Source organism: Bombina bombina, chromosome 4 (assembly GCF_027579735.1).
Source record: "Bombina bombina isolate aBomBom1 chromosome 4, aBomBom1.pri, whole genome shotgun sequence".
Classification (NCBI taxonomy): domain Eukaryota; kingdom Metazoa; phylum Chordata; class Amphibia; order Anura; family Bombinatoridae; genus Bombina; species Bombina bombina.
In genome coordinates this window covers 434,012,986-434,032,986 of record NC_069502.1, presented here as the reverse complement: position 1 = coordinate 434,032,986, position 20,001 = coordinate 434,012,986, and the positions used below count along the sequence as shown (strand labels likewise).

Sequence of the window (20,001 nt, the reverse complement as noted above, 5' to 3'; positions counted from 1 at the left end):
ATTAAACTTTATTAAACTATTAATTAACCTACCTTAACTATTATACTAAAATTACATTAAACTATATAAAACTATTAATTAAAATACCCTAACTATTATACTAAAATTACATTGAACTATAAATTAAATTAACTATAATGTATATTTAAAAACCTAACCCTACTCAAGTTATTTAAATCTACAATAAAGAATTACTAAGTTACAAAAAAACAATAACTAAATAAAAAACACTAAGTTACACAAAATAAAAAATAAATTATCAAATATTTAAACTAATTACACCTAATCTAATAGCCCTATCAAAATAAAAAAAGCCCCCCAAAATAAAAAAAAACCCTAGCCTACAATAAACTACCAATGGCCCTTAAAAGGGCCTTTTGTAGGACATTGCCCCAAATAAATCAGCTCTTTTATCTGTAAAATAAAATACAAACACCCCCCCAACAGTAAAACCCACCACCCACACAACCAAACCCCCCAAAATAAAAACCTTATCTAAAAAACCTAAGCTCCCCATTGCCCTGAAAAGGGCATTTGGATGGGCATTGCCCTTAAAAGGGCATTTAGCTCTTTTTCCACCCAAAGTCCCTAACCTGAAATTAAAACCTAGCACTAAACCCAGACGATCCACTTACAGTTTTCGAAGAACCGACATCCATCCTCATGCAAGCGCCAGAAGTCCTGAGCAAAGCCGGCAGAAGTCTTCATTCAAGCTGGCCGAAGTCTTTATCCAACCGGGCAGAAGTCTTCATCCAGACGGCATCTTCTATCTTCATCCATCCAGCGCAGAGCAGCTCCATCTTCAAGACATCCTGCACGGAGCATCCTCTTCTTATGATTGCCGCTGAAGAATGAACTTTCCTTTAAATGACGTCATCCAAGATGGCGTCTCTTACATTCCAATTGACTGATAGAATTCTATCAACCAATAAGAATTAAGGTGGAAAAAATCCAATCAGCCAATAGGATTGAGCTTGCATTCTATTGGCTATTCCAATCACCAGCACTAAAACACAGCTACATCTGATTTCAGTTATTCAGTCACTTAACTACAGACTTTGGTGCAAAGCCCATAGGAAAACTACAGGCAAGTATATAAACACAACACACAGACAGTCCAGAAAGTTCAGCAGTCACTACCCAGAGTCACTGAAAACAAATGCAGATGTCTGAGATTGCTGGTGAGCATCCAGGGTTGTGAGTTTTCCCAGTGGCTCGGAATGTGAACCCACTCCGGTTTGAAAGTACAGCCTATTCCGTGTTTTGTATGTTTCTAGGAAAATTTCAAAGGCCTGTGGTACATTTGTATGCATCTTATTTGTTTGAAAGCTATAAATTCAATCTGGCTGCTACATAAAACTTTCACCATTCTATGATTTTGTTTTTATTTAAATGTTTTCACTAAAACTGAAATGATTCTCATTGTTTCTAAATAGAATGTAAAAGTGCTCTTAACTTACATGTATTCATTTATTCTTTTTTTTTTTTTTTTACCTGGTTTAGATATGTCTGCTCATTATGTTCTAATATCTGGAAATCTGGCCTTATCCAACTTCTTTTTCACTATCGTTCTGTAAATTCTAAGAGGGGCTTGGTGCTATTACAAATCTGCAGGGAGCAGTGCCCACAATGTAAAAGCACTAATATGGAAAAGCCAACTCTAGAAGAAGACAAAATACATGAGATACTAATGAGTCTAATTACGGCAATTAGGAAAAACTGTTACAAAAACAACATTCAGCCAACAACTTTAAAGCCACCAAAACCCAAAGCTGTTCCATTACCACCAAAAGGTCTGTATGTTGAATTTACATTTTGGGGTCAATGAGAATCCTTTAGAAAAATGTTTCCTATATTTTGTTCAGAAATTCACTCATTCATTATAGTCTATGTGGATTTGTGTAGATTAACAATTTGATAATTTTTTTAAAGGATTACAACTTCTTTGTAGGTTACTTTTATGGTTGATTTGATATGTTTTTGTAAATGCATCACTCTGGTTTCCATAACATTTTATGAGTTTTTCAGGAAATAAATTAAATACCCATTTCAAGACTTGTAGGCCTCTAAACCAAGAGCTTACAAAACATGAGAGTTTTAGATTTACTTCTGTTATCATTCTTGTTTCATTCATTTGGTATCTTTTCTTGAAAAGCAAACCTAAGTAGTCTCAGGAGCAGCAATGCACTACTGGGAGATAGCTGGTGCTTTGTGCCTATACACATTTGCCCAGGGCTGCCATCAGGGGGTGACAGGGGTGATTCCTGTCAGGGGCCCAATTGGCCAGGGTGCCCCATGAGGCAAGAACAACTATTATTTAAAAAATATATATACTACAGCAGAGTGCTATTGAGCGTGGGAAATGTTATAACAGGGAGTAAAGCATTAGCATTTGAGAGGATTTCTGAGTGTGCACTAAACCACTATGCACAGTGTGAGACAGACTTGGCACTTAAGTTTGTACAGTGTGCGCCTGAGTCAGACAGCATATCCCTTTCATTTGCAGAGGAGGTAATACTTACTTAGTAAATGTTTTTTTATTTCTTTGTGCAATTTCGGATTGTAACTTCAGTGTGGTAGTAGTTGTATGGTGGGGCCAGGGGTCCATAAAAACACTTTTTTTTAGCAATATGCAGCAGTGTATTTATGATTATTTGACAATGCTGTAGAAATTCTATATTTAAAGCCATGAATAAATGTTTCCTCTTAAATACACAAATGGTAGGTGCCCTTTTGGCAGATATGAGGTTTTTTTTTATTAATATATATATATATATATTTTAATTACATTCCAGTTTACTGCCCCTTTATGCAAGGACTTTCCAGATGCAAGGAAGCATTTTATCTAAGATTTTTACATCTGCATAAAATGTTATACTCTCAGACAAAGATTGCTCTGTGTTTGAAATGAGACAGGTTAACTTAACACTGTTCAGTTTACACTACAGCTGACTTAATTTTGAAATACATACACACAATCCTAAATCCTGCATTTAACCAGATCTAATGGTATGAGACTGAGTACCACAGCTTATGGTTCCACCAAGACCATATAGAGTGCAGCATTTTCAAAATCCATAAGTACAGCTGACAGATGGGAACATTTGTATACCAAATTTGAAGTGGTGCTCTTGGTTGGGGAAAATGGGGAAAAAAACAAACATATGTCAACCTTTCAAAAGTACTTTTCTTCATCTAGCCATCAACTCAGATCACTAATGTACAATTTTGAATTCACATAATTATTTTTGCTTGTACATTTACAAATATGATTCTTTAAAAAGTAATCTCTTAATTTCTGCAATTTTTTTATCATGCATGTCACACACTGTTGATCGAGGCCCCCCACATCGCAAACACTTTAATAAAATTATTTAACCCCTAATCTGCCAACCGGACACCACCGCCACCTACATTATAGCTATGAACCCCTAATCTGCTGTCCCTAACATCGCTGACACCTATATTATATTTATTAACCCCTAATCTGCCCCCCCAACATCGCCGCCACCTACCTACACTTATTCACCCCTAATCTGCCGACCGGACATCGCCGCCACTATAATAAATGTATTAACCCCTAAACCGCCATACTCCCGCCTCGCAAACACTATAATACATTTTATTAACCCTAATCTGCCCTCCCTAACATCGCCGGAACCTACCTACAATTATTAACCGCTAATCTCCTGCCCCCAGCGTCACCGCTACTATAATAAAGTTATTAACCCCTAAACCTGTCTTACCCTAACACCCCCCCTAAGTTAAATATAATTTAAATAAAACGAAATAAATTACTATAATTAAATTAATTATTCCTATATAAAAATAAATACTTACCTATAAAATAAACCATAAGATAGCTACAATATAACTAATAGTTACATTGTAGCTATTTTAGGATTTATATTTATTTTACAGGCAACTTTGTATTTCTTTTAACTAGGTACAATAGCTATTAAATAGTTAATAGCTACCTAGTTAAAATAATTACAAAATGACCTGTAAAATAAATCCTAACCTAAGTTACAAATACACCTAACACTGCACTATCAATAAATTAATTAAATAAATTAACTACAATGATCTAAACTAAAATACAATTAAATAAACTAAACTATATTACAAAAACAAACAAACACTAAATTACAAAATATAAAAAAATATTACAAGAATTTTAATCTAATTACACCTAATTTAAGCCCCCTAATAAAATAAAAAAGCCCCCCAAAATAATAAAATTCCATACCCTATACTAAATTACAAAAGTAATCAGCTCTTTTACCAGCCCTTAAAAGGGCTTTTTGTGGGGCATTGCCCCAAAGTAATCAGCTCTTTTACCTGTAAAATAAAATACAAGACCCCCTCAACATTACAACCCACCACACACCCCTACTCTAAAACCCACCCAATCCCCCCCTTAAAAAAACCTAACACTACCCCATTGAAAATCACCCTACCTTGAGCCGTGTTCACCAAGCCGGGCACCGATGGGCCAGAAGAGGACATCCGGAGCAGCAGAAGTCTTCATCCGATCGGGGCAGAAGAGGTCCTCCATCCAGCAGAAGTCTTCAGCCAAGCGGCATCTTCTATCTTTATCCATCTGGCGTGGAGCGGATCCATCTTAAAGACATCCGACGCGGAGCATCCTCTTCTTCCCGACGACTGACGATGAATGAAGGTTCCTTTAAATGACGTCATCCAAGATGGTGTCCCTCGAATTCCGATTCGCTGATAGGATTCTATCAGCCAATCGGAATTAAGGTAGGAAAAATCCCATTGGCTGATGTAATCAGCCAATCGGATTGAAGTTCAATTGGATCAGCCAATAGAATGCGAGGTCAGCCAATCGGAATTTGAGGGACGCCATCTTGGATGACGTCATTTAAAGGAACCTTCATTCGTCGTTAGTCGTCGGGAAGAAGAGGATGCTCCGTGTCGGATGTCTTGAAGATGGACCCGCTCCACGCCGGATGGTTGAAGATAGAAGATGCTGCTGTTTAGTTTATTTAAATGTATTTTAGGTTAGATCATTGTAGTTAGTGTTAGGTGTATTTGTAACTTAGGTTAGGAATTATTTTACAGGTAATTTTGTAATTATTTTAACTAGGTAGCTATTAAATAGTTATTAACTATTTAATAGCTATTGTACCTAGTTAAAATAAATACAAAGTTGCCTGTAAAATAAATATAAATCCTAAAATAGCTACAATGTAAATATTAGTTATATTGTAGCTATCTTATGGTTTATTTTATAGGTATTTATTTTTAAATAGGAATAATTTATTTAATTATAGTAAATTTATTTAGTTTTATTTAAATTATATTTAACTTAGGGGTGTGTTAGGGTTAGGGGTAAATAACTTTATTATAGTAGCGGCGACGTTGGGGGCGGCAGATTAGGGGTTAATAATTGTAGGTAGGTTGCGGCGACGTTGGGGCATAAGATTAGGGGTTAATAAATATAATATAGGTGTCGATGATGTTGGGGGCAGCAGATTAGGGGTTCATAGGGATAATGTAGGTTGCGGCGGTGTCCGGAGCGGCAGGTTAGGGGTTAATAATAATATGATGTAGGTGTCGACAATGTCGGGGGGGGGGGAGATTAGGGGTTAATAAGTGTAAGGTTTGGGGTGTTTAGACTCTGGGTTCATGTTAGGGTGTTAGGTGTAGACTTAGAAAGTGTTTCCCCATAGGAAACAATGGGGCTGCGTTAGGAGCTGAACGCTGCTTTTTTGCATCTGTTAGTTTTTTTTTCAGCCAGCTCAGCCCCATTGTATCCTATGGGGAAATCGTGCACGAGCACGTTTTTCCAGCTTACAGCTACCGTAAGCAATGCTGGTATGGAGGGTAGAAATGGAGCTAAATTTGGCTCAATGCTCACTTTCTGAGGCTAACGCAGCCATTCAGAAAACTTGTAATACCAGCGTTGGCTTAAGGGAGCGCTGGAAAAAAAAGGAGCGTTAGCACCCGATATTTCAAGAAGTTTAAACTAATTACACCTAATCTAAGCCCCCTAATAAAATTAAAAAGCCCCCCAAAATAATAAAATTCCCTACCCTATCCTAAATTACAAAGTAATCAGCTCTTTTTCTGGGCATTGCCCCAAAGTAATCAGCTCTTTTACCTGTAAATAAAAATACAATCCCTCCCAACATTACAACTCACCACCCACATACCCCTACTCTAAAACCCACCCGATCCCCCCTTACAAAAACCCAACACTTCCCCCCCTGAAGATCACCCTACCTGGAGCTGTGTTCACCCAGCCGGGCACCGATGGGCCATAAGTGGACATCTGGAGCTGCAGAAGTCTTCATCCAATCGGGGCAGAAGAAGTCCTCCAAGTGGCAGATGTCTTCATCCAACCGGCATCTTCAATCAACCGGAGCGGAGCCATCTTGAATCCATCTGACGTGGAGCCATCCTCTTTGTATGATGTCCTAAGGCCAAATGAAGATTCCTTTAAATAACGTTATCCAAGATGGTGTCCCTCGAATTCCGATTGGCTGATAGGATTCTATCAGCCAATCGGAATTAAGGTAGGAAAAATCTGTTCCGATCAGCCAATAGAATGCAAGGTCAATGCAAATTATGCATGAATGTGAAAGTAAAAAAAAAAAAAACGATATAGATGCAGGGGGATCTTAGTTCTTTAGTAAGGGATCTGGGAGGGGGAGGGATGTAGATCATTTAGGGGGGCCAGCTACACTACAGAAAACAAGTATTTCAGTATAAAAAAGTAAAAAAAAACTATTTTGGGGGGCAAATTGGGTACTGGCAGACAGCTGCCAGTACCCAAGATGGCGGCAAATAGGTAGAGGGGGAAGGTTAGAGAGATGTATTGGGGGGGATCAGGGAGGTTGTGGGGTAAGGGGGGATCCATCACTGCAGACTGTATGAAAAAAATAAAAAAATAATAATTATTTTTATTTCAGTACTGGCAGACTTTCTGCCAGTACTTAAGATGGCGGTGACAATTGTGAGGTGGGGGACGGAAGATAGCTGTTTGAGGGGGTCAGGGGGGGATCAGGGGGTGGGATGTGTCAGGTGGGAGGCTGATCTCTACGCTAAAGCTAAAAATTAACCCTACAAGCTACCTAATTAACCCCTTAACTGCTGGGCATATTACAAGTGTGGTGCGTAGCAGTATTTAACGGCCTTATTATTACCAAAAAGCAACGCTAAAGCCATATATGTCTGCTATTTCTGAACAAAGGGGATCCCAGAGAAGCATTTACAACCATTTGTGCCATAATTGCACAAGCTGTTTGTAAATAATTTCAGTGAGAAACCTAAAATTTTGAAAAATTTAAGTTTTTTTTTTTATTTGATCGTATTTGGCGGTGAAATGGTTGCATGAAATATAAAAAAATAGGCCTAGATCAATGCTTTGGGATGTCTTCTAAATATAAATATATACATGTCAAGGGATATTCAGGGATTCCTGAAAGATATCAGTGTTCCAATGTAACTAGCGCTAATTTTGAAAAAAAGTGGTTTGGAAATAGCAAAGTGCTACTTGTATTTATGGCCCTATAACTTGCAAAAAAAGCAAAGAACATGTAAACATTGGGTATTTCTAAACTCAGGACAAAATTTATAAACTATTTAGCATGGGTGTTTTTGGTGGTTGTAGATGTGTAACAGATTTTGGGGGTCAAAGATAGAAAAAGTGTGTTTTTTTTCAATTTTTTCCTCATATTTTAAATTTTTTTATAGTAAATTATAAGATATGATGAAAATAATGGTATCTTTAGAAAGTCCATTTAATGGCGAGAAAAACGGTATATAATATGTGTGGGTACAGTAAATGAGTAAGAGGAAAATTACAGCTAAACACAAACACTGCAGAAATGTAAAAATAGCCATTGTCATTAAGGGTAAAAAAATTGAAAAATGGTCCGGTCATTAAGGGGTTAATTCCAATTGGCTGATAGAAACCTATCAGCCAATCGGAATTCGAGGGACGCCATCTTGGATGACGTCATTTAAAGGAACCTTCATTCAGCCTTAGGACATCGTACGAAGAGGATGGCTCCGCGTCGGATGGATTCAAGATGGCTCCGCTCCGGTTGATTGAAGATTGAAGATGCCGGTTGGATGAAGACATTTGCTGCTTGGAGGACCTCTTCTGCCCGATTGGATGAAGACTTCTGCCGCTCCGGATGTCCACTTCTGGCCCATCGGTGCCCGGCTGGGTGAACACGGCTCCAGGTAGGGTGATCTTCAGGGAGGGTAGTGTTAGGTTTTTTTAAGGGGGGATCGGGTGGGTTTTAGAGTAGGGGTATGTGGGTGGTGGGTTGTAATGTTGGGGGGGATTGTATTTTTATTTACAGGTAAAAGAGCTGATTCCTTTGGGGCAATGCCCCGCAAAAAGCCCTTTTAAGGGCTGGTAAAAGAGCTGATTACTTTGTAATTTAGGATAGGGTAGGGAATTTTATTATTTTGGGGGCTTTTTTATTTTATTAGGGGGCTTAGATTAGGTGTAATTAGTTTAAACTTCTTGTAATATTTTTTTATTTTTTGTAATTTAGTGTTTGGTTTTTTTGTACTATAGTTTAGTTTATTTAATTGTATTTTAGTTTAGATAATTGTAGGTAATTTATTTAATTAGTTTAATGATAGTGTAGTGTTAGGTGTATTTGTAACTTAGGTTAGGATTTATTTTACAGGTAATTTTGTAATTATTTTAATCAGGTAGCTATTAAATAGTTATTAACTATTTAATAGCTATTGTACCTAGTTAAAATAAATACAAAGTTGCCTGTAAAATAAATATAAATCCTAAAATAGCTACAATGTAACCATTAGTTATATTGTATCTATATTAGCGTTTATTTTATAGGTAAGTATTTCGTTTTAAATAGGATTCATTTATTTAATGATAGTAAATTTAGTTTGTTTAATTTAAATTATATTTAAGTTAGGGGGGTGTTAGGGTTAGGGTAAGACTTAGGTTTAGGGGTTAATAACTTTATTATAGTAGCGGCGATGTTGGGGGCAGCAGATTAGGGGTTAATAATTGTAGGTAGGTGGCGGCAATGTTAGGGAGGGCAGATTAGGGGTTAATAAAATTTATTATAGTGTTTGCGAGGCGGGAGTGCAGCGGTTTAGGGGTTAATACATTTATTATAGTGGCAGTGAGGTCTGGTTGGCAGATTAGGAGTTAATAAGTGTAGGTAGGTGGCGGCGACATTGGGGGGGGCAGATTAGGGGGTAATAAATGTAATATAGGTGTCGGCGAGGTTAGGGGCAGCAGATTAGGGGTTCATAGGTATAATGTAGGTTGCGGGGGTGTCCGGAGCGGCAGATTAGGGGTTAAAAAAATGATTATAGGGTTTGCTATGTGGGGGGGCCTCGGTTTAGGGGTTCATAGGTTGTTTATAGGTGTTAGTGTACTTTATAGCACTGTAGTTAAGAGCTTTATGTTCCCGCGTTAGCCCATAAAACTCTTAACTACAGACTTTATTTTGCGGTTGGAGTCTTGTCGGTAGAGGCTCTACCATTCACTTCTTCCAAGACTCATAATACCAGCATTAGGCAAATCCCATAGAAAAGATAGGATACGCAATTGACGTAAGGGGATCTGCGGTATCCTCGAGTCACGGAAAGAAAGTGAGCGGTAGACCCTTTCCTGCCTGACTCTAAATACCAGCCGGCGTTAAAAAGCAGCGTTAGGACCCCTTAACGCTGCTTTTTAACCCTAATGCAGAACTCTCAACTCAAATCTAGGCGTTTGTGTTTACAACCTCAAATGGAAGTTTATTCCATGAATCCACCACCCTTTCTGCAAAAAAATCTGCGTTTATGTCTTTGTGCTTTTGTTTGTGTCTCTATGAGTGTGTATGTATTTTTTTTCTGTGGGTCTCTCTGTAATGGTGGGTGTGCATGTCTTTGTGCATTTTCTGTGGATGTCCGTGATGGTGTGTACGTATGTCTTTGTGCTATTTCTATGGGTGTCTCTGTGAGGCTGGGTGTGTATGTCTTTGTGTGTTTTCTGTGGATGTCTCTGTGAGGGTGTGTGTGTATGTATGTATGTATGTATGTCTGTGTGTTCTGTGGGTGTCTCTGTGAGGGTGTTTGTATGTATTTGTGTGTTTTCTGTGGATGTCTCTGTGAGAGTGTGTGTACGTATTTATGTGTTTTCTGTGGATGTCTGAGTGAGGGTGTGTGTATGTATGTCTTTGTGTGTTTTATGTGGTTGTCTCTCTGTGTGTGTGTGTATGTCTGTGTTTTCTGAGGCTGTCTGTCAGTGTTTCCTTGGGTGTACTGTATGTGCAAGTGTGTGTGTGTGTGTCCATTGTCTGTTTTTTTTAGGACATTTTGACCTTACTACTGATTATTCACATCTTTCTACAGACTTTGAGACTAGTGAGACCTTTCAGGAAGTTACCAATCGACCATTTAACCTTTAAATTATTGTTTAGGCAGTTCAGGGCCCTTCCTTTCAGCCACTGCCTGCTGTTATCATCATTTAGTTGGCATCTCCCTTGACAAAAAGATAATCAGAACTCCATATTTTGCTTTGTAAATCTCCTTTTTTGACAAAACTGTAGTCTACCGCATTACTTGTCAGGTCAATGTAAACAAGTGCTGAGTGTCTGTTTGGGTGTCTGTGTCTGAGTGTGTTTGTGTGTTTCTTTGCATGTCTATAATTTAGGGAATGATAGTAATTTCTAATTAGATTTATTTAAATCATATTTAAGTTAGGGGGTGTTAGGGTTAGACTTAGGTTTAAAGGATTAATAAATTTAGAATAGTGGCGGCAACGTTAGGGACGGCAGATAAGGGGTTAATAAATGTAGGTAGGTGGCGGCGATGTTGGGGGCAGCAGATTAGGGGTTAATAATATTTAACTAGTGTTAGTGAGGCGGAAGTGCAGCGGTTTAGGGGTTAATATGTTTCTTATAGTGGTGGCGATGTCCGGAGCGGCAGATTAGGGGCTAATAATTTTAATTTAGGGTTAGCGATGCGGGAGGGCCTCGGTTTAGGGGTTAATAGGTAGTTTATGGGCGTTAGTGTACTTTTTAGCACTTTAGTTATGAGTTTTATGCTACGGCATTGTAGTGTAAAACTCATAACTACTGACTTTAAAATGCGTTAGGAATCTTGGCGGTAGAGGGTGTACCACTCACTTTTTGGCCTCCCAGGCAGACTCGTAATACCGGCTCAATGGAAGTCCCATAGAAAAAAGGCTTTACGAAATTTACGTAAGTAGGTTTGCGGTAAGGCCAAAAAAGTGTGAGGTACACCTATACCTGCAAGACCCGTAATAGCAGCGGGCATAAAAAAGCAGCATTAGGACCTGTTAACGCTGCTTTTTCACCTTACCGCAAAACTCGTAATCTAGGCGAAAGACTGTTAGGGATTGGACACTGTTTATAATCTACAAATCCGTGGCATAAATTCCCACATTTTCTACCAGGCTGTGGATTCTCTATTTACTTAACCCCTTAAGGACCCACCCTTTTTTGTGAAATTGATGTGTCCATTTTGTTACTAAAATACTGATCAATCATGATCCTTTTGAAAAACGTATTAACCACTTAACTACAAGTGAATGTAAACTTGAGCATAGTCGCTCAAGTAATAAGATATAATTTAAAAAATAAATGAGACTTTCATTCATCATATGCCTAGTATATACTTCTGAGATTTTTACCTTGTAATGCTAGAAGGATAAGCGCCGTTCCTCCACCCCCCATATTCATCAATTGATTGACAGATGATGAATCTACAATACACTAATCATACTTAACAGCAGAGACTGCTGGAGCCTCCGGAAGCTCAGATGTGTATATATACATCATAAAGTACAATAGCCAAAGTACCGCACTAATAAACACATATAACCTAAAAGTGAGATGAAAACATATTGTGATCGCCAAGCAGTTTTCAGTTCTAAAGAGTGGATAGGGCTTTTTTTTGAGAGGCTCAAAACCTGCATGCGAGTGCTAGAAACAGATGAAATTGCACTATTGTGTCCAAAAAGTAGAATGTTCAGGCTCAAAACATGTCTCTCAATAGATTATGATCAAGGCCAAAATGTTTAATTAGAATGATTACAATTATTTGCAATATAGGTTCATTATTTTACCTAAATTATTTTATTATTATATTATTAATCATAAAAAAGACGTATCTGCAGTGCTGAGTGCCAACTAGGACATCACATTCACATCTTCACTTGCGTGACACTATTACATTGTATATAATGTCCCTTTAGGAAAGGTATTTCAGGTCATCTTTGGTAGTGAATGGTATCTCTGAATACAAAACAACTGGAGGAACATAATTGGGTCTGCAGGTGAAATGAGCAGGAAAAAGATTTTTCATTTCTGCTTCCATTATTTTTAGGAAGAAGCATAATTAAAGGGACATAAAAACAATTGTCTAGATTACGAGTTTTGCGGTTTGAGTGAAAAAGCAGCGTTAAGGCTCTTTTTCACTACCGCTGGTATTACAAGACTTGCAGGTTTAGCTGCACTGCACACTTTTTTGGCCGGAACGCAACATAACTACCGCAGTTTTCAAAAAGTCCTTTTTCAATGGGACTTCCTTTGCGCCGGTATTACGAGTCTGCCTGGGAGGCCAAAAAGTGAGCGGTACAGCCTATACCCTCAAGATCGATACCGTAAACTGAAAGTCAGTAGTTATGGGTTTTATGCTACAACGCCGTAACATAAAACTCATAACTAAAGTGCTAAAAAGTACACTAACACCCATAAAATACCTATTAACCCCTAAACCGAGGCCCCCCGCATAGCAAACACTAAAATAAAATTATTCACCTCTAATCTGCCGCTCCGGACATCGCCGCCACTATAATAAACATATTAACCCCTAAACCGCCGTACTCCCGCATCGCAAACACTAGTTAAATATTATTAACCACTAATCTGCCACCCCCAATGTTGTCACTACCTACACTTATTAACCCCTAATCTGTTGCCCCCAACGTCGCCGCCACTATACTAAAGTTATAAACCCCTAAACCTAACCCTTAGTATAACCCTAACACCCCCTACTTTAATATACTTAAAATAAATCTAATAAAAAATTCATATCATTAACTAAATAATTCCTATTTAAAACTAAATACTTACCTGTAAAATATACCCTAAGCTAGCTACAATATAACTAATAGTTACATTGTATCTATCTTAGGTTTTATTTTTATTTTACAGCTAAGTTTGTATTTATTTTAACTAGGAATTTTAACTAGGTATTTTAACTAGGTAGACTAGTTAGTAAATAGTTAACTATTTACTAGCTACCTAGCTAAAATAATAAATACAAATTGACCTGTAAAATAAAACCTTACCTGAGTTACAGTAACACCTAACCTTACACTACAATTAAATAAATTACATTAATTAAATCCAATTAACTAAATTACAAAAAAAAACCCACTAAATTACACAAAATAAAAAATAAATTATCAGATATTTAAACTAATTACACCTAATCTAATAGCCCTATCAAAATCCCCAATAAAAAAACCCTAGCCTAAACTAAACTACCAGTAGCCCTTAAAAGGGCCTTTTGCGGGGCATTGCCCCAAAGAAATTAGCTCTTTTACCTGTAAATAAAAATACAAACAACCCCCAACAGTAAAACCCACCACCCACACAACCAAACACCCCAAATAAAATCCTAAATAAAAAACCTAAGCTCCCCATTGCCCTGAAAAGGGCATTTGGATGGGCATTGCCCTTGAAAGGGCATTTAGCTCTTTTTTTTCGGTGCCCAAAACCCTTAATCTAAAAATAAAACCCACCCAATAAACCCTTAAAAAAAACTAACACTAACCTCCGAAGATCCACTTACAGTTTTTGAAGACCCGACATCCATCCTCAACGAAGTGGCAGAAGACCTCATCAAAGCCGGCAGAAGTCTTCATCCAAGCAGGCCGAAGTCTTCATCCAATCCATCAGAAGTCTTCCTCCAGACGACATCTTCTATCTTCATCCATCCGGCGCGGAGCGGCTCCATCTTCAAGACATCTGGCATGGAGCATCCTCTATTTTCCACGGCGACTGAAGAATGAAGGTTTCTTTAAGTGATCTCATCCAAGATGGCGTCCCTTGAATTCCGATTGGTTGATAGAATTCTATCAGCCAATCGGAATTAAAGGTGAAAAAATCATATTGGCTGAGGCAATCAGCCAATAGGATTGAGCTCGCATTCTATTGGCTTTTCCAATCAGCCAGTAGAATGCAAGCTCAGCATCAGCCAATAGGATTTTTTCACCTTTAGTTCCGATTGGCTGATAGTTCCGATTGGCTGATAGCATTCTATCAGCCAATCGGAATTCAAGGGACGCCATCTTGGATGACGTCACTTAAAGGAACCTTCATTCTTCAGTCGCCGCGGAAAGAAGAGGATGCTCCATGCCGGATGTCATGAAGATGGAGCCGCTCCGCGCCGGATGGATGAAGATAGAAGATGCCGTCTGGATGAAGACTTCTGCCAGATTGGATGAAGACTTTGGCCTACTTGGATGAAGACTTTTAACGGCTTAGATGAGGATTGACGGTTCGTTAAGGATGGATGTCGGGTCTTCAAAAACTGTAAGTGGATCTTCGGGGGTTAGTGTTAGGTTTTTTTAAGGGTTTATTGGGTGGGTTTTATTTTTAGATTAGGGATTTTGGGCAACGAAAAAAAGCTAAATGCCCTTTTAAGGGCAATGCCCATCCAAATGCCCTTTTCAGGGCAATGGGGAGCTTAGGTTTTTTAATTATGATTTTATTTGGGGGGTTTGGTTGTGTGGGTGGTGGGTTTTACTGTTGGGGGGTTGTTTGTATTTTTATTTACAGGTAAAAGAGCTGATTTCTTTGGGGAAATGCCCTGCAAAAGGCCCTTTTAAGTTAGTTTAGGCTAGGGTTTTTTTATTTTGGGGGGGCTTTTTATTTTGATAGGGCTTTTAGATTAGGTGTAATTAGTTTAAATATTTGTTAATTTATTTTGTATTTTTTGTAATTTAGTTAATTGTATTTAATTAATGTAATTTAGTTAATTATAGTGTAAGGTTAGGTTTTAGTGTAACTCAGGTTAGGTTTTATTTTACAGGTAAATTTGTATTTATTTTAGCTAGGTAGCTAGTAAATGGTTAATAACTATTTAATAACTAGTCTACCCAGTTAAAATAAATATAAACTTGCCTGTGAAATAAAAATAAAACCTAAGCTAGCTACACTGTAACTATTAGTTATATTGTAGCTAGCTTAGGGTTTATTTTACAGGTAAGTATTTAGTTTTAAATAGGAATTATTTAGTTAATGATAGGAATTTTTTATTAGATTTATTTTAATTATATTAAAGTAGGGGGTGTTAGGGTTAGGTCTAGGGGTTTATAACTTTAGTATAGTGGTGGTGACGTTGGGGGTGGCAGATTAGGGGTTAATAATTATAATGTAGGTGTCGGGGGTGGCAGATTAGGGGTTAATAAGTGTAATGTAGGTGTCGGCAATGTCAGGGGCGGCAGATTTGGGGTTTTTAGACTCGGGTTTATGTTAGGGTGTTAAGTATAAACATAAATTTTGTTTCCCATAGGAATCAATGGGCTGTGTTACGGAGCTTTACGCTCCTTTATTGCAGGTGTTAGGCTTTTTTTCAGCCGGCTCTCCCCATTGATGTCTATCCAGCTCACCGCGGCGCTGGTATTGGAGTGCGGTATGGAGCTCAATTTTGCTCAACGCTCACTTCTTGCCTGCTAACTCCGGATTTTTGTAAACCTGAAATAGCAGCGCTATAGGGAGGTGAGCAGTGGAAATAACTTGCAAGTTAGCACCGAGCCGCTCATAACGCAAAACTCGTAATCTAACCGAATGTTTCTTTTGTGAATCAGAAAGAGCAAACAATATAGAAAAAAAAAGTCTCCCGTTCACTTCTATTTACAAATTTCTGCTTTCTTATAGTATTCCTTGTTGAAGAGTATACCAAGGTTGCTAGTATGCACGTCTGCATGGTAGGATACACTGCTGCTACAGTATATAGTGCTCTACCAAATGTATTGCATTGCTACAAGTATTCTTGCTAAACTGCTTGCTAAACTGGAAAGAAACTGAAAAGTTTTTTTTAATTGTATACTCTATTTGAATCATGAAGAAAATAGGGTTTAGTTTTCCTTTATACCTCATCCATGTTTGGAATTCACAAAGGCCATGGCCCCTTTTCCAAATCATCGGAACTGTCATACCAAAACATTACATGTTCAGGGGTTTTTTTTGCCTTATTTTTCTAAGTCATTCTAATCCATTGAAAACATTCCTGTTTGAATAACTAAAATTGCCTGTTATATACAAGTTGATATTAGAATTTTTTTTTAAAACATTTATTCAGTAAAGTGTATTTACTATTAGCCACTCACATCTCTTTAAACTCTCAAGTCTTTTAGTTTGCAATGATCTATAGGTAGCCAATTCAGTAAAGAGTGGCATGTGTAAGCTTTAATGAAATATTATAGGAAATCAATTACATAGATATTAGTGAATCTGGCACATTGAGTCAGATTTGTTAGTATGATGTCCTTCATTCTCTTATGGTAAATAGTAAGATATAATGCTTCATATCTTATTAATTGATTTTTAATTCTACCAGGTAAAGGAAAACAAAAATCCCAAAATGTCTGGATGAAAACCTTTCATTTTCTGAAGGAAAAGGAGCTTGGGGCAGACTATGGTGATGTTTGGAGTTTGAATTTTAAGTATGATCTAATGGGAAAGCCGACTCCTGAGCAGAAGAGTGAAGGATCATGGATCTTTACGCAGAATTCATTTGGCAGGTAAACAGACAAGGGAAATAAGATTCATCTGTTTACTAATTATATACTCAGTTTGTAATGTGAATTTTCTAACCCCTTTTATGGATTAAATGAACATTAAAGCATCCTATCTATCATACCTCCCAACATTTGTGGCTGGGTATCAGGGATGGCAGGAGGTTGATGGGAGCTGGTTGCTGATTTGTGGGAGGAGCCATGTTAGGAGGGGGTGCGATAGTGGCTGGCTAGGGGGTCTGGGTGTGTCTTGTTGGTTGGTGGGTGTGTCTGTGTGGTTTGTGGCCATGTCTGGGTGCTGCATAGGTGGAGTTAAGGGAAATGCTGCAAATTGGGACATATGTCTGTCTCAGAGGGACAGCTGGGGAGAGCCCAGACTCAGGGACTGTCGCTCTGAAATAGTGAGTGACAGTTGGGAGCTTTGTCTATTTTATTAGAGCAGGGTCGACAATTCTGCTTAAAATTTAGGAGCCAGTAAGAATATTTAGGAGCAGGCACACTTTTAGTAGCCAGATATTGGTATTTGTAAATAGAAATATGGAACATAGCCAAATAATTAGGAGCCAGGGGTAAAATTGTAGAATCTAGGAGCTCCTTAGCTACTGGGTTTGTCAAGAGCATTTTATTTTCAACACATTCCCCATATTATTTACTATGTACTATGCCTCTGCTGAGGCGTTACATTTGCATACCTGGTGCACTAAGAAAATGGCTGATAATTTAAATGATTCAACTGTATGGTGCTTCTGATTGGCTTACTTTACTGGCCATGTCTATCTCAGGAGCAGGAATGCATTTTGCCTGGCCGCTCAACTTTAAATATGTGATTAACACCCATAACCACTGCAAATGCAAACATGTAGTTAAAAAGGGAATTTTATTTTTACTTTCATTTTAACATGTATATGTCTCCTTGAATAATATTTTATTATACAGAATGCTAAAAACATTATACTAGTATGGGCTATCACTATTTAATTAAGAAGTACCATTTAATTAAAGGGGTACTAAAGTCATAACTAAACTTTCATGATTCCCATAGAACATTCCAATTTACTTCCATTATCAAATTTTGCACAATGTTTTTATGTTCACGTATTCTAAATAAACAGCTCCTACTGAGCACGTGCAAGACATCACAGTATATATGTACATCAGTCTGTGATTGGCTGATGGCTGTGACAAGATACAGTGCTATTGAATTATCTTTTTTTATGCACTTGTTAAATATGCATTTCTACCTATTTAGAGCTAGAATACGAGTGTTGCTCAAACTTGTGCTTCCACACGCACGTTATCTGCTGTCAAGTTTTTTTTTTACCATTGCATGCCCAATTATGCAGGTATTACAGATTGGAAGTAAAAATGTTGCGCTCTGGCGGTCGAATCCTCATGCAGGGGACGATTTATCAAGCCCCGTATGGCCCCTAATGTATCTGTTTCTGTGCGATCCTTCAGGCTCGCCAGAAAAAGGAGTTAAGAAGCAGCGGTCTTAAGACCGCTGATCCTTAACTTGTCCACCACCTATGGGGCGGCAGACAGCAATCATCCCAATCGGATATGATTGAGTTGATTGACACCCCTGCTAGCGGCCGTTTGGCCGCGAATGTGCAGGGGGCGGTATTGCACAAGGATTTCACGAGAAATGCTTGTGCAATGATACAGCGTATGCTGTCTGCATTTATTGATGTTCGGCGGACATGATCCGCTGCAGTGGATCATGTCCGTCCGCACAATTATAAATCGGCCCTATAGACTTTAATGAAGCCTTATTATGAACAAAAAAAATAACAGCCGACAGCGTGCGTAAACACGAGTGCAGGATTGCATTGAGATATATGTATGTATTTCTATACATATGAATATCTGTATGTAAATGCGTATATATTTATGTAAATACATTTATACAAATATAAATACAGATATACATACAGTATGTATAGCAATACATACGTATATATTTATAGACATACATATTTTTGGTCCTATGGATCACTATGTAAAAGCACTTTTGGACTTTTTTTTCTAACACCTGACGTCTGATATTTTGCGCCCTTATTACTTTTTAAGGCAATATTTGTATTCAATAATTTTTATAAGACAATGTTAATATGAATGTAACTGTACTGTTACAGTTTACCAAATCTCTGAAGTTGCGCTATCCAAATGAGTGTAATTCGAGACACTGCTCTCGGTCACGTTTACTTTCAACTTGTAATACGAAAAAAGGGCGCAAACTTGTGCATAAATTTGCATGCAAAAAATAGTGCTCCACTAGTAATATAGCCCTTGATCATTCTTTGAGTAGAGATCAAACCTGCTAATTACTGTTAGAAAGTTACATAAAAGCTTTATAAATCTTTAACAGACATTGAAATAAATAAATGCTTATATTTGTGTACTTATTTATTAATCCCTTTATCTGTTTTAGTTTTATCTGCTCAAATTGCTCCAATAAATGGAAATCTGGTTTGATCACCCTTATCTTTCAATTTTGCTTGAAGTCTAAAAGGGGCTTGGTACTATTAAGGATATTTAGACAGCAGTGCCGAAGATGTAAATACCCTAATTTAGAGAAACCAACTATAGAAGAAAATGAAGTAAAAGACAGTCTGATGAGACTTATCATAAAAATTAGAAAATGCTGCTACAATGAGAAGATGACATCAAACCCACAAACAAGAGGTCCTGCTATTACCAAACCACATGAAAGTAATCTGTGTGAAGCCTGCTTATTTGGGATATGTCCCAAATCTCAATGATAAATGTTACTCAAAATCTCAAGCTATCATGGATTTTGTGACACAAGGACATGAAAGAAAACACAACAAAATAATTATACAGTAGATCTAAATAACCCCTAATGCTTCTTGATAATAGCATCTGATTTACAGGTTTCAGTCATGAAGAACTTAGTATCAGTTTATGTATCATATTGCATCAGCATAAAAAATTGTTTGTAAATATCCAATCAAATAAAGATTCTCTGCTGTACAACGTTTTATGATTCTGTGAGGTGGGGAGTGGTTTTTCTATTGTTCTCAGAGGAAAAAAAAGAATAAAGATTTTTGGGGAATTCATTCTTGCGCCAGCTGAAATTTAGAATATTAGTGGTACATAACACATTATTGTTCATCTGAACAGTGCTGCCTTCTCTCTTGTATATATGCAGCCTGGGAGTTTAGTGTATACTAGACATGTGCATTCAGATTTGCACA

At 37.6% G+C, this 20,001-nt stretch overlaps 1 protein-coding gene across 1 annotated transcript in view; it reads left to right on the top strand.

Annotated features, from left to right (window-relative positions):
- The window catches only part of LOC128656388 (uncharacterized), a 104,365-nt gene extending 84,585 nt beyond the window's left edge, over nucleotides 1–19,780 (top strand). Inside the window, exons 5-7 of the mRNA XM_053710261.1 lie at nucleotides 1,504–1,793; nucleotides 16,606–16,789; nucleotides 19,215–19,780. Of these exons, the coding sequence (XP_053566236.1) occupies nucleotides 1,504–1,793; nucleotides 16,606–16,789; nucleotides 19,215–19,545 (805 nt within the window). The 3' untranslated portion in view covers nucleotides 19,546–19,780. The remainder of the gene's footprint in view (nucleotides 1–1,503; nucleotides 1,794–16,605; nucleotides 16,790–19,214) is intronic.
- The last annotated feature ends 221 nt before the right edge of the window (nucleotides 19,781–20,001 follow it).